This window comes from Mirounga angustirostris, unplaced genomic scaffold (assembly GCF_029215605.1).
Source record: "Mirounga angustirostris isolate CCGP_5_RB_7025 unplaced genomic scaffold, mMirAng1.0.hap1 SCAF_7, whole genome shotgun sequence".
NCBI lineage: Eukaryota > Metazoa > Chordata > Mammalia > Carnivora > Phocidae > Mirounga > Mirounga angustirostris.
The window spans coordinates 9,091,646-9,105,098 of NW_026991715.1; the positions used below are offsets into that span (position 1 = coordinate 9,091,646).

The following is a 13,453-nucleotide window of genomic DNA, read 5'->3' on the forward strand; positions in this document are numbered from 1 at the left end:
TTTAGGAAGATGTGTAAGAATATTGCTTAATTTTGTGTTTTATATTCAACTAGTTTCAACAGAACAGCCACCTCCAAGATCTTGGATTATGTTGCAAGAACCAGACAGAACAAGGCCAACTGGTTGGTAGCCTTATATTTTTTTAACTTGTTTTTACTTGGTATTATAAATCTAACAGTGTGTTGGCATGGGTTAGATTATGGGCTGTGTTACAGTTGAATGCTTAAGACCTGATTTGGTTTGAGAGAGAATAATAAAGACTTAATTGTTGCTTAGCTGGTCTTCCTACTATGCAAAAGTGTGCTGTCGAGCAGTGCTTCTCAACCAGAGGCATTTTCATCCCCCAAGGGACATTTAGCAATGTCTGGAGACATTTTTTGATTGTCACAGCTGGGGGAAGTGCTCTTGACAGCCCCTGGTTAGAGATCAGACATGCTGCTAAGCATGCTACATTGCACAGCACAGCGCCCCCCCCGCCCCCCGCCCCCAGCAGAGAATTTACCCACCCATGATGTCAGTCGTGCCACTGTTGAGAAGAAGCTCCGCTGTCAAGTACTGACCAAACTCATTTATTATAATAAAGACACCAAAATCTTTATATTGCAAGTTCCAAATGTATTTGATACTACAGAATTGTAAGACAGCCAGAACACTTACTTGAGAGAGAAAATGAACTAATGGCCTCTGATTTCTTTTTTTTTTTTTTTAAGATTTTATTTATTTATTCGACAGAGACAGCGAGAGCAGGAACACAAGCAGGGGGAGTGGGAGAGGGAGAAGCAGGCTTCCCGCGGAGCAGAGAGCCCGATGCGGGGCTTGATCCCAGGACCCTGGGATCGTGACCTGAGCCGAAGGCAGTCGCTTAACGACTGAGCCACCCAGGCACCCCCTCTGATTTCTTTTTAACTTAACTTGTATGAAAATAGTTTGGGAATTACATGATACGTGTAACAGGATTTGGTCTATGATACCTCTTTCCTTTCACTTGGATTAATAATAGTTGCTCTATAGAAGAAAATTAGCCATGCCTATTAGGAAAACTGTCAGTTTTCCACATTCTGCATTAGCAGTTAGCAGAGTGGTGGAGGGAGTACAGATGTGATGAGCCCTGGTCTTAGGGACAGAGAGGCTCGAGATCTTAGTCTTTTAGCTTCGAACCTTCTGTGGGTATCTCTATAGCAGATAACACATCGTATCATTATTTATTCAGCTATCTGTCTTTCCTTCCTTATTCAACTTTACTTTTATCCATTATGTCTGGCATATAGTAGCTTTTCAGTGAATATATATTGAGTGAAATAAAGTCAAACTTAGCATTTAAGTAAAAACTATTGAAATTAATTATTTTTTTTTCTGCCACGTGTGTGAATAAGTAAAGTTATCTTTCCTACAGCCTTGTTTTCTGTCATGTGCTATAATGTTCTTTGTGATAAATATGCGACCCGGCAGTTATACGGCTACTGTCCATCTTGGGCACTAAATTGGGACTACAGGAAAAAGGCCATTATTCAAGAAATTTTGAGCTGCAATGCTGATATCATAAGTCTTCAGGTAAGTCATGAGAAGAAGTGTTTGTGTAAAGTGCACATGCCTCAATGTTGATAAGCAAGGGACAGACTGGGAACACATTACCCTAACACATTTGAAGTTCCAGCTCAGCAATTCTTAAAATATTGGCTCTGTTTTTAGCAAATCCTGGGAGCATTCCCTGCCTGCTTTGTTTTGCAGCCACTGTGCTGCCAAATGAAGCAAATGGGTTAATTTGGGTTTTAGGCATTTGCTATGACAGTTAAATATTCATCTTTCTCTCCCAGATGGCTTGGCACTGTTTTTTAATGGGGTGGCGGTGTTAGTGAAATTATGGCATTGTCAAGGTATAGTTTTGCTTTACCATCAGCAGTAATAGAATAATTAGGGCATAGTGGAAAGCGCATTGAACCTGACGCACAGTAACTTGGGGTCTCAGTCCTACTCTCATAATAATTTACACGACCTTGGGCAAGTCACTTCCTACCTGTGGTCTGCATTTAGAATCTGCGAAGTTCCTCCTCTCTGATTCTTACTCCCCATCAGTTCTAAAATAGAAGAAAATACACACACACCGAGGTGTATGTACGTTGAAAGACGTTATGTTCCTTATTCTGCAGATTAGTCCTTTGAAATTATTTCAGCCCCTCAAACTGTACATGTAAAGTTAATGCATGGGACTGATTTTTGTCTTATGAATAACTTTGCCATTTGCAATTTTTCAGGAGGTTGAAACAGAACAGTATTACAGTTTTTTTCTGGTAGAACTGAAAGAACGTGGCTATAATGGATTCTTTAGTCCTAAGTCTAGAGCTCGGACAATGTCAGAACAAGAGAGAAAACATGTCGATGGCTGTGCAATATTCTTCAAGACAGAAAAGTAAGTCATCTTATGTTTAAAAAAGAAAATTTTCTCAGTATTTGCAGGGAGTCAGGGGTGTGGAAATTAGTTGGCAAATCGGACACTGAAGTGTTGTATTCTTAGTGTTGAAGGGTTTGGTTTTGAAGCATCAGAAGTGATCTTGTTTGGGAGACTTGTTGAAAGTGCTGCTGTTTCTTCAGGTGTTCACTAGGGTTTAACTCCAATTGGTAATTGAAACACCTCGTAATTATCATTCCCTCTAGGATGGTAGAGGGATTCTTAAACCTATAGTTTGGAAAAGAATTATTTAAAAATTATAAGATGGAATATTCCAACTTGAAACTTAAAACAGAAGATGACTACATTGTCTTAAGTTGTAAAAGTATTTCAAGATGTTGTTTTTATCAGTAACAGACTGAGAACAACTTGAAACGGATGTGGGAAGCTTGGTGTGAAGTGTGGAGGATTTTCCATAATGTGATTTACATGCCATCATATTTGTTAAGAAAGTTTGGGAAAACTGCATTTCCCACAAAGCTAATACCTTGGTATTCCCAATTCTATGTTTGTGTGTGTGTTTTTGTTTGTGTTTTAGATTTACTTTGGTTCAGAAACACACTGTTGAATTTAATCAGCTAGCAATGGCAAATTCAGAAGGGTCTGAAGCTATGCTGAACAGAGTCATGACAAAAGATAACATTGGAGTTGCAGTACTGCTAGAACTTCGAAAGGAATTGATTGAAATGTCATGTGAGTGACCTTTTCACTTCCTGTAAAATTGACCTCCAAAATTTAATAGAAAGCAGAAAATTTGTTATGTATTAATAGTCTTATTTAACACCTGAAGAAACTCAGTGAGAATTTAAGTCATTTCTAGAATACCATATCCCTTTTTCTCTACCACAAAGCTTAAGATGAGAACACAGTGCCCAGAAAAGTATTTCAAACTTTGAAAGGCATAAAGCCAAAGAAAAAAATGGGGTTTTTTTGCTCCCAATAATTTTTTACATAAAAGAAATGTTGAAATAAATATTAACTAAAATAACTGCTCAGAGAGAAGAACTCCATACCCTTCTATAATTTCGTGGCAGCAAGGATACTCTGTAAGCTAACTTCTCCTCCTGCCCTACTTGTAATCATTATTTTAAATGTTCTGAGTTTTGGATAAATGGACCACTTATTTCAAATTGAAAGTACATTTAGAGTGACCATCATGCCGAGAACTGAAACTTGTGTCACTTGAGGAACAATTGGGACTGGAGATGTTTAACCTGAAGGAGAGAAAATAAAGATGGAACTTAGTGCCTGTATTAAATATATCTAAGAAAAAGGATGTAGATTTAATTTTGTGAGACCCAATTTAGGACATCTGAATGAAGCCAGAAGTTTTAAGGAGACAACTGTTTAAAAATAAAGCTGTCCCAAATAGAATGGGCTGTGTGTGTTCAAGTACTGAATGCCCTACCTCAGACTATTCAACCAGAGCATAGAGGACTGTTTTTCAGGTTTGTGCTACCGTAGATTTAGTCATCAGGTGGGTGATTGTTAGGTAAATTTTAGGGTCCTTTTTTGTTCCTGAGACTCTGAGATATACTACTTGCTTTCAGATCCTGTAAGACTATATGGGCTGATGGGCGGGTTTTGTCTGTCTCTTTGTTTTCTTTTTATCTAATATAGCTGGAAAGCCACATCTTGGAACAGAAAAACAACTTATTCTTGTGGCTAATGCTCATATGCATTGGGACCCTGAATACTCTGATGTGAAGTTGGTTCAAACTATGATGTTCCTCTCAGAAGTGAAGAACATTATTGATAAAGCCTCACGAAACCTCCAGTCCAGTGTAGTGGGAGAATTTGGAACTATTCCACTGGTGTTATGTGCAGATCTTAATTCTTTGCCGGATTCTGGTAAGAAAAGATATTTTATGTAGAATGCTTTTTTTTTTTTTTTTTGACTAAATTGTTTTTGTAATATATTGTTTTTGGTAATTCCAAATTTAGTCAAAATGAAAATTCAGCTTATAGCAGCAGCTATGAATCAGATTTAGCATTTTTGTGTGTGTAGTTAGGGAGACTATTTTGGAAAATGAGATGATGTTATGAACACCTAAGGAGGAAGGACATTAATCATCTTCGATAAACATGTAGTTGATAACTTGAAATAACTTGTTAAAGAACATATGATTATATTTCATTATCCCCAAGTCACATATAATGCAAACTCTGAGAAGGTTATTAAGATAGCTTCTCTGGGATTCCAGCATGTAGTAATAGGATGCAGTGTAAATGGCTGTTTACAGGATCTTAATATTGGTGGGCTTGATACCAATACACCTTAGGTGGAAATTGAGATCCTTTATTTACACAGATCAGGCTAGTGATTTGAACAAAAAAGAACAGGGATCTTGATTTTTATTACAATGTAGAAGAATACAGAAAGGCTTATCCTTGAATACTTTTCCATTGGATAGCACAGTGAACAAAACCATAGTTCTTATAATGTCAGACTAAGTATTCCTTTTTGTATTTCACCTCTTCGTTTGTACTCTGTCACTGGCACAAAGTACTTTTCCTTGCCCTTGCACATGTGCCTGAGCACGTAAGTATAAATACATTTGGAGTGGTTCAGTTCACTTGCAGTTCATTGCCGTCATGATGGATGAGAGCCAGGAAGAAGATAAAAACTGTCAAAATTTGTTTTCAGGGCAGGTAAAGGTATCTGAGATCCATAATTCTTCGGCCCATCTCTTAGAGCTCTCCAGGATCACTGCTGCTGAAGCAGTGGGGGATTGTTCTCTGACAGTTTCTCTTCATGTGTTCTGCCTTCTGTTTAACTACAGAGTATCTAAGGGGCAAAGTCAAATAATACATACTAAGCCTCATTTCAGTGTTAAAAAAAAGATACAGTATTTTAATAGCAAACACATGGGAAAATGTCCAACTTTACTAACTAATTAAATGAAAAGTAAAATAACTATTTGCAGAGCCCGTCTAGCTGATGGCATTCTCTTCCATGGTTGACAGTATGTATAAGGGCACATTTAATCCTAATCTTGGCATTTTATACCAAGTAAATAATTCAACATAGGCAGAAACCTAGATACTAAGATGTTGATTATGGAGTTAACTCTTTTTAAAAAGTAAAAACAAGGGATGCCTGGGTGGCTCAGTTGGTTAAGCATCTGCCTTCTGCTCAAGTCATGAACTCAGGGTTCTGGGATCCAGCCTCGCTTTGGGCTCCCTGCTCAGTGGAGAGTCTGCTTCTCCCTCTAACCTTCTCCCTCCCCCTGCTCGTGCTCTCTCTCTAATAAATTAAATAAATAAACTCTTTTAAAAAAAGGTAAAAACAAGCTGAATTTTTTTAAGAAATAAGGAACTAGTTTAACAAATATGAAACGCCAGCACAGCAAAATATAAAGTATTCAATATATTAGGATCAAAACCATGTAAAAATGGACTTAGATAAGTTCTGGGAAATGTAAAACAAACAAAACAATAACAAACATTTTAGAAAGGGGGACTGTGTGTTTTAAAGTAGTTACTATTACATTTTTTCAGTTTTGTACACTGCATATTATACTGGACAATGAACAAAGTACCTGTATTTTCATTATAGGTGTTGTAGAGTATTTAAGCACCGGTGGAGTGGAAACAAATCATAAAGACTTTAAGGAACTGAGATATAATGAAAGTCTTACAAACTTCAGCTGTAATGGGAAAAACGGGACAACCAATGGAAGGATCACGCATGGTTTCAAGTTAAAGAGTGCCTATGAGAGTGGCCTGATGCCTTACACAAATTACACGTTCGATTTCAAGGTGACTTTTTTTTTTAATTTTATTTTATTATGTTATGTTAGTCACCATACAATACATCATTAGTTTTTGATGTAGTGTTCCATGATACATTGTTTGCGTATAACACCCAGTGCTCCATGCAGTACGTGCCCTCCTCAATACCCACCACCAGGCTAACCCATCCCCCCACCCCCCTCCCCTCTAGAACCCTCAGCTTGTTTCTCAGAGTCCATAGTCTCTCATGGTTCGTCTCCTCCTCCGATTCCACCCCCTTCATTCTTCCCCTCCTGCTATTTTTTTTTTTTTTTAACATATAATGTATTATTTGTTTCAGAGGTACAGGTCTGTGATTCATCAGTCTTGCACAATTCACAGCACTCACCATTGCACATACCCTCCCCAATGTCCAACACCCAGCCACCCCATCCCTCCCACCCCCCACCACTCCAGCAACCCTCAGTTTGTTTCCTGAGATTAAGAATTCCTCATATCAGTGAGATCATATGATACTTTTCTTTCTCTGATCAACTTATTTCGCTTAGCATAATACCCTCTAGTTCCATGCAGGTCGTTGCAAATGGCAAGATATCGTGGGTTGTTTTTTTTTTTATGGCTGCATAATATTCCATTGTGTGTGTATGTATATATGGTGTGTGTGTATATATATACACACACACCATATCTTCTTTATCCATTCTTCTGTTGATGGACATTCGATTTCAAGGTGACTTTTGAGATTGAGAAACTTTGTAAACCTCCATTTTTTGGGAGAGTCTTGTAACTTTATTATATCTTTGAAATGTGGATGTGTGTTGAGACCGGAAGTAAGCCATCTTGAATTAGTTGACAGCAGTATTCTCTTATTACGCTTCTGTGATTGGTGTCCCGTTCCTACTTGATAGTTACCTCTTAGAGTCGTTTCCAGTGTAAGAAATCAGATGAAATAATGATAGTAAATCCTGAGTTCTACTGTCACTGTTTTGGGGCAATTATGTTTCTCATATGCTCATTGCTAACAGCTGTTCAGAAGGTACCATACTATCTAATTTGGTGTCCGTTGGAGTGACATATTTCATCTCTCATATTTTAACTGAAATTGTACTCCTCGAGTGCCAAAATGTGGTTTATATTAGCCGTTTAAAAATATATCTTCTATTTATATGCATTCAGACACAGTTAACGGCTTATAATATGGAGCCTTGCCATAGTGCTTCTCCTCATTTTTAATATCAGTGGTTGTTTAGGACTTGCATTCATCTGTTCTTTTTATCTTTTGCATTTCTGCTCTTGAATCTTAGTTTCTAACCTCCTGGAAAAAGAATCATTCAGGTTAGATTGTGTGTTAGAGTGTTAAATACTAGTGATAACTGGGTCTTAATTTCGGAGGGGAGGGCTGTTTGTTAGTCTTCTTTGAGAAACTTGAGAAGCTTGAAATTTTTTAAATTTGACTTTGGAGGGGCCGCAGTGCTGTAGATAATGATTTAACCCTGGGAACAGATGAGTGTGTGGAGATGAAGAGAGGCTGAAGCAGACTCTGGGGAAAAGGAACATGTAAGTGACGGAAGAGTGGCCAGAGAGAGGAGGTAAACCAGGACAGTGTAGGAGCCCAACTGCCAAGGCAGAAGGCCTTTCTGGGGAAAAGAAGCATGCTTTCAGCTTCCAGAAACTGTTGGTGAGAGATGCTTCACTGGTGAGCTAGGCACAGAGACTAGAATGTGGAGAGTTAAAGAATAATCCTGGGCAAGGAGGTAGTAAAAACCAACGTTGAGATTCTTACTTGAAGCAGATTGATTGAAGAGGAGGTGAGGGTGATAACGAAAAGGTAGGAGAGATTAGGGATTCTTTTTTCTCTCTGTTCCTGTTGCTGATATAGAGATAAGAGGAAGACACTTGAATGTGCTTAAATATTTTTGGCTGAAAGCATGTGGAGGAGAGGCTGAAGTTACAGGGAGGAGAGGGGCAAACTGAGAGGTGTTTACCTGGGTGCCCAGTGCTGGGCCTGGGTGCTGCTGGCAGTGTGCAGGGCAGAGACGTCCCGGCCCTCGTGGACCTCGCAGTCCTGTGGGAGAGACGCAAATGAGTGTGCAGTTACACCTCAGGGTGCGCATAAGCAAGAGAAGAGACTTGGAAGTGGTAGCGGGTAGTAAGTGGGTGGGGGCAAGATTCAGGAAGGACTTGGGAAGGTGAATGAACTTGACATAAAGATTGAGAAGAAATTAGCCAAATGACACAGAAGAAAGTGCTCCAGGCAGAAGGGAGAGCATGTGTGGAGGCCCTGGGGCAGGAAGGAGCTTGGCACCTACAAGGAATGTCTTTCTCCCCTCCCAACACCCCCCCCCCCCCAAAAAAAGGGCTAGTGTGGTAATGGAGTAGTCAGCATGGGAAAATAGTACAAATCAAGTTAGGAAAGAGAAGCTGAGGCCACACCATGAAGGATCTTGTAGGTCTCATTAAAGATTGTGAAAAAGGGGGCGCCTGGGTGGCTCAGTTGTTAAGCCTCTGCCTTCGGCTCAGGTCATGATCCCAGGGTCCTGGGATCGAGCCCCACATCGGGCTCCCTGCTCTGCGGGAAGCCTGCTTCTCCCTCTCCCACTCCCCCTGCTTGTGTTCCCTCTCTCTCTGTGTCTCAGTCTGTCAAATAAATAAATAAAATCTTTAAAAAAAGAAAAAAAAAAAGATTGTGAAAAAGTCCAGAAATGAGGAAGAATGAATGATTATCATCCCTAAACTGTTTTCATTCTGCTAGATTTGACATGTGGGGGACCATTTGGTTTATGTAGTACTGCCTCTTCCCACATGTTTATCAAGCATGACTGTGAGGGTACGTCTTGAAAGTTCTCAGTGTTTCAGTGTTAGCTTATGTGAGGCCTCATCTTTTTTTCCTTGTTTTTCAGGGTATCATTGACTACATCTTCTATTCGAAACCTCAGCTGAACACTTTAGGCATCCTGGGACCTCTGGACCACCATTGGCTAGTTGAGAATAATATCAGTGGCTGCCCACACCCACTCATCCCCTCCGACCACTTCTCACTTTTTGCACAACTGGAGCTCTTACTGCCTTTCCTGCCCCACGTTAACGGCATTCACCTTCCTGGCAGGAGGTAGTTAAGTACCTTCAGAGGACGACCTCAGTTTCACTTGTAAACTCATAAAATCTGATTATAGGGGAGTGAGGTATGGCCACCAGGGTTTTTTGTTTTGTTTTGTTTTTTCTTTTTTTTCCTCTTTCTTGATGATTTGAATTTTCAATCTTGATTATTTGATAAGGATATAGTATGAAAGCCAGGTGCTAGCAACAAATTCTGAGCCCAATATGCTTTATATACTGTTAGACAGGGATTGGTGTGTTTACACCTCTCTTTAATTTGTTACAAGTGATTTTCCTGTTTCTTCTATCCAATATAATATTTTCATGCCTTGAAATAGGAAAATGTTTGAACAGCATATTCTCTTTGCACAGAAATCTGTAGCACTACTTTTTTGAGGCCAGTAATAACATCCAGAGACCATTCTTCCATACTTTACTCCCTCCCTTTTCAGACTTGTTTGTAAAATAGAGACTTTGAATTTAGCCTTTATGATTGTATATGATCCACAGAAGACCTGATTTATGAAATTTTGTACTAAAAAAAATCAGATTTGGAAATGATTGTATTGTAAACTAAGGCTAAGTTTTTTTACTGTTTCATGTGTTATAAAGGCCAGCTTGTAAAAGAAGTTGCAACAGACTTTCTCTGCTGATGATTTGCACTGTTAGGGTTTTGTTGGCCCTTTTGTACTACTTTATTTTTAAACTGAGAACATTGCTCTTTAAATCTAAATCTGCTTAAAGCTTTGGACATTTTCTCAGACCAGAGGCAACTTATCCATGAATTCCTGGGTTTTTATAAAAGCTATCTACCAGGACAGATAAGCTGAGCAGTGAATGATCTGTAGGCATTTATGGACTGAATGTAATGGTTGATATATGTACATTCTGATATTTTTAAATCTTTAACTTTTTTAAGTTAAAAAATTACAGCTGCTTGGATGCAGCTTCTTAACTCCTTTTTGAGACACTTCCTGTCCTATCTCCACTGTGCCTGCCTAAATTTGTTCTCACCAAGCACTGCCTGTGCATGCAGAGAAGATCTGTGCAGCCTCTTTTATATTTTTTAAATACTGTTTAACATTTGTGAGAATTTTATGAAAACGCTTTTGTATAAGCTGTGGCTTTTTTTTTCCATTGTGAAGCATTGAATATCACATTTTGGAACATGTTCATAGGTGGGTCCCTGGGTCTTTGCTCACCAGACCCAAGCACTGCTTCTTGGTGTCATTGCACAATGCCGTCCGTCACCCGGAATACTACTATCATGTGAATTCTTTGTTTTCCACGTATTCCTTCATCTCCGTGTTTTTTTAAAAATCATTCCTTTCTTTTTTTTTTTAAATAATTTTCCATTTATGAAGCAGTGTAAATGAGATGTATTTTCAAAACAGGTCCCTGAGACAATTCTTCAGATCATTTATAAAGTGACTAAGTCATTTTAATAGGTCAGCCAAGGTAAAAGTTCTGTTGCACCCTGTATTTTGCCCATAACATCAGTAGTAGATGCGAGATTAAAGCTAGCTTTTAACTTTGCAGAGTTAACTTGTATGTATTCTGTTCTCATTCATTCTTCTCTCAAAAATCAAATGAATTCAGAGGGAACTTGGTCTAACTGCTTTTGTTTCAACTGCAGGCAGGGGAGCAAAAGGACAACATGTGAGCAGTAAGAAAAACATGTTGAAATGTTATTAACAATTTTTATACAGAAAATGAGTCATTTTGAATAATGACTTAAAATTTTATGAAAAATATTCAGCACTTAAATGTGCTTACTCTGTTTTTAAGAGAAAATAAAATTACATACTGTTTAAATAAATGATTTTTTTTTTTCTTTTTTAAAGAATTTTCCAAAAGGTTTTGATCTTGAATCTTTGTCTGGGACCTGATTTTTCCTTTGAGGTTTTTTTAAGATTTTGTTGTGATGGCTTTTTATTTTTTGCTTTTTTGTTTAGGTTGTGCTGACACCAAACACGTCCAGTTTATAATCAGTACATTGGAAAGCTGGTTTTATTGATGTAGAACCAATGCATAACTCTTTATGGGGTTTTTGTTTTTATTTTATTTTATTTTATTTTATTTTATTCTATTTTATTTTATTTTATTTTATTGTAAGGTGTGAATAAAAGGTGTGTTTACTCATTTTTCCTAAACACTGTGTTGGTAATGTGCATCATGACAATTTCCAGCAAAGGTGAGCTGGAGCTGGTTGGACTGATGAGGCAATGAGACCGCTTTTCCTATGATCTGCATTATGTGATAACAGGTCCAGAGAGCTTTATGGAGAGGGAGGGGAGAAGCACTTACCCGTTTGTATTTGTTAATGGAGGATGTATTCTTTTCATAGACGCTGGAACTAGAGTGCACTTGTTAGATGCTAAAGGTTTGAGCTTTACACAAAAATGTTTTCATCTGTATTTGTTATTGTCTGCAATATATTTGAATTTGGGGGCAGCATAGTAAGATATAAGGGCCTGTTATGTCTTGAGACTATTTGTTCTTGCCTCTTCTGGGCACACTGCATTCTGTGGGTCAGTTTGAACAACCTCTCCATCTTATTTAGACAGTGATAAATTGAACCAAGAGTGTAGACTTACAACTGTAACCTTCAAAAGAGGAAGAAATATTTTGGGTCTGTAGGGAATAAACAGTCACACCAAAATAGATTGGTACTTTTGTTAAGCAAGGTTTTGTGTTCTAAATATCTTCTGTGTCCTGGATAATTTCCAGTAATCCAAACTCTTTAAAATGCAATAAAAACTAGTATGTTTTCTCAGTATAGATTTTTTTTCAAAATTCTGTAACAGATCTATTTAATGTGGTGTTGCCATAATGTAATTTCAGTGTTCTTGCTGGATAAATCCATTTTATGAATGTTTTACAGAAAATTTGGGGTATGTTTTCTGTTTTTACTGATCAGAAATTTGGAGGCACACAATTCCTTGTTGTAAATCTCTTGAAGTACATTTTACCGTGTTATTGGTAATTATTTATGCGTTGAGAATTTAAATAATGTTCATCAAAATTAATTTATGGCATAATTTAAACTAAAGTAGAAATAAATTGTTGATTGCAACTTTACTAGTCCTAGAAGACAGTCAAGGAACATCTCCAAGAAATGTGTTTTTATTCTTGATTTGGTGACAGCCAGGAAAACTTATATTGAGTTAGCACTTTGAAACCTAAGGACATTATTAAATTGGGTGGGATGCACTTCTAAATGTTGAAATTAACATTTCAAAGCTCTTCTAAGATTCAGGTTTTCAGTAATAAATTCCAGTTGTATTATTCCGTTTTTTTTTACTGTTTAAATTCATGGAATTAGTTTCCATAGTGACTTAAGGTTTGGGGGTCATGTCATATTAAGACAAAAGCCAACCTAGGCAGAATAGTTACAGCAGTTTGTTCTTTTGATGAACCAGTCAGAATTTTCAGTACAAATGCTGCAGATAATTCAAAGAACACCTTTAGCAAGTGTTTCTCCCCTACTCGTAAACAGTATTTTAAGATGTTCACTTTGCTCTTCTTTTTGGTTACATAAAATTTAATAACCGGTATGTTGAAGTAGTGTCTAAAATAGAGTATCTAGTCTTTATTCACAGTACATTATATTGTGTAATGCACTGGACTAATTTTTGTTTACCATTCATGTAACAAAACCCAGCACATTATCTGCACTAAGCTCAAAGAATGTCGCATTTGCCTAGGCAGCTCTTTGATAAGGGTGATGGGAAACCGAATATGTACCTATGGACTGGTGGTAACAAGGGCTTTTACTGTTCTTTTCAGTGGAACCTTCTTGGTCAAATTGTAACTAGCTAGTATTATATTTATATACAGGGTCTCTTTTCTTTACTGATGTATTTTCCTACTCATAGCCAACCAATAAATTCAATATCTGTTTCAAATATTTTAAAAGTGTAATTTGTATAGCTGTAGTACTGAGGTTCGAGAAAAATAAATGTTAGCAGACCACATAATTAAAATTTTGAGTCACCTGGGGCAGGGTTGTAACTCACCCTTTGAAAGGGGGAAGGGTGAATGGGGGACGAGGGCCATGATATGGGGAGATGCTGCATTGGCTGTGTTGTTCTGTAGAACACTTACATCTTTGCCAAAGTTCATTTTTTTATTTAGGCAACTGATGGTCCATATGCATTTAGGAATTTTGTCATT

At 37.8% G+C, this 13,453-nt stretch overlaps 1 protein-coding gene across 5 annotated transcripts in view; it reads left to right on the forward strand.

Annotated features, from left to right (window-relative positions):
* The window catches only part of CNOT6 (CCR4-NOT transcription complex subunit 6), a 72,369-nt gene extending 59,182 nt beyond the window's left edge, over positions 1 to 13,187 (forward strand). For all 5 annotated transcript variants that reach the window (XM_064595784.1, XM_064595782.1, XM_064595781.1 and 2 more), the window contains 7 exons: positions 54 to 122; positions 1,394 to 1,551; positions 2,253 to 2,407; positions 2,985 to 3,139; positions 4,067 to 4,297; positions 6,006 to 6,208; positions 9,082 to 13,187. In XM_064595784.1, coding sequence (XP_064451854.1) covers positions 54 to 122; positions 1,394 to 1,551; positions 2,253 to 2,407; positions 2,985 to 3,139; positions 4,067 to 4,297; positions 6,006 to 6,208; positions 9,082 to 9,294 — 1,184 coding nt within the window. In that variant the 3' untranslated portion in view covers positions 9,295 to 13,187. The remainder of the gene's footprint in view (positions 1 to 53; positions 123 to 1,393; positions 1,552 to 2,252; positions 2,408 to 2,984; positions 3,140 to 4,066; positions 4,298 to 6,005; positions 6,209 to 9,081) is intronic.
* Positions 13,188 to 13,453: the final 266 nt, after the last annotated feature.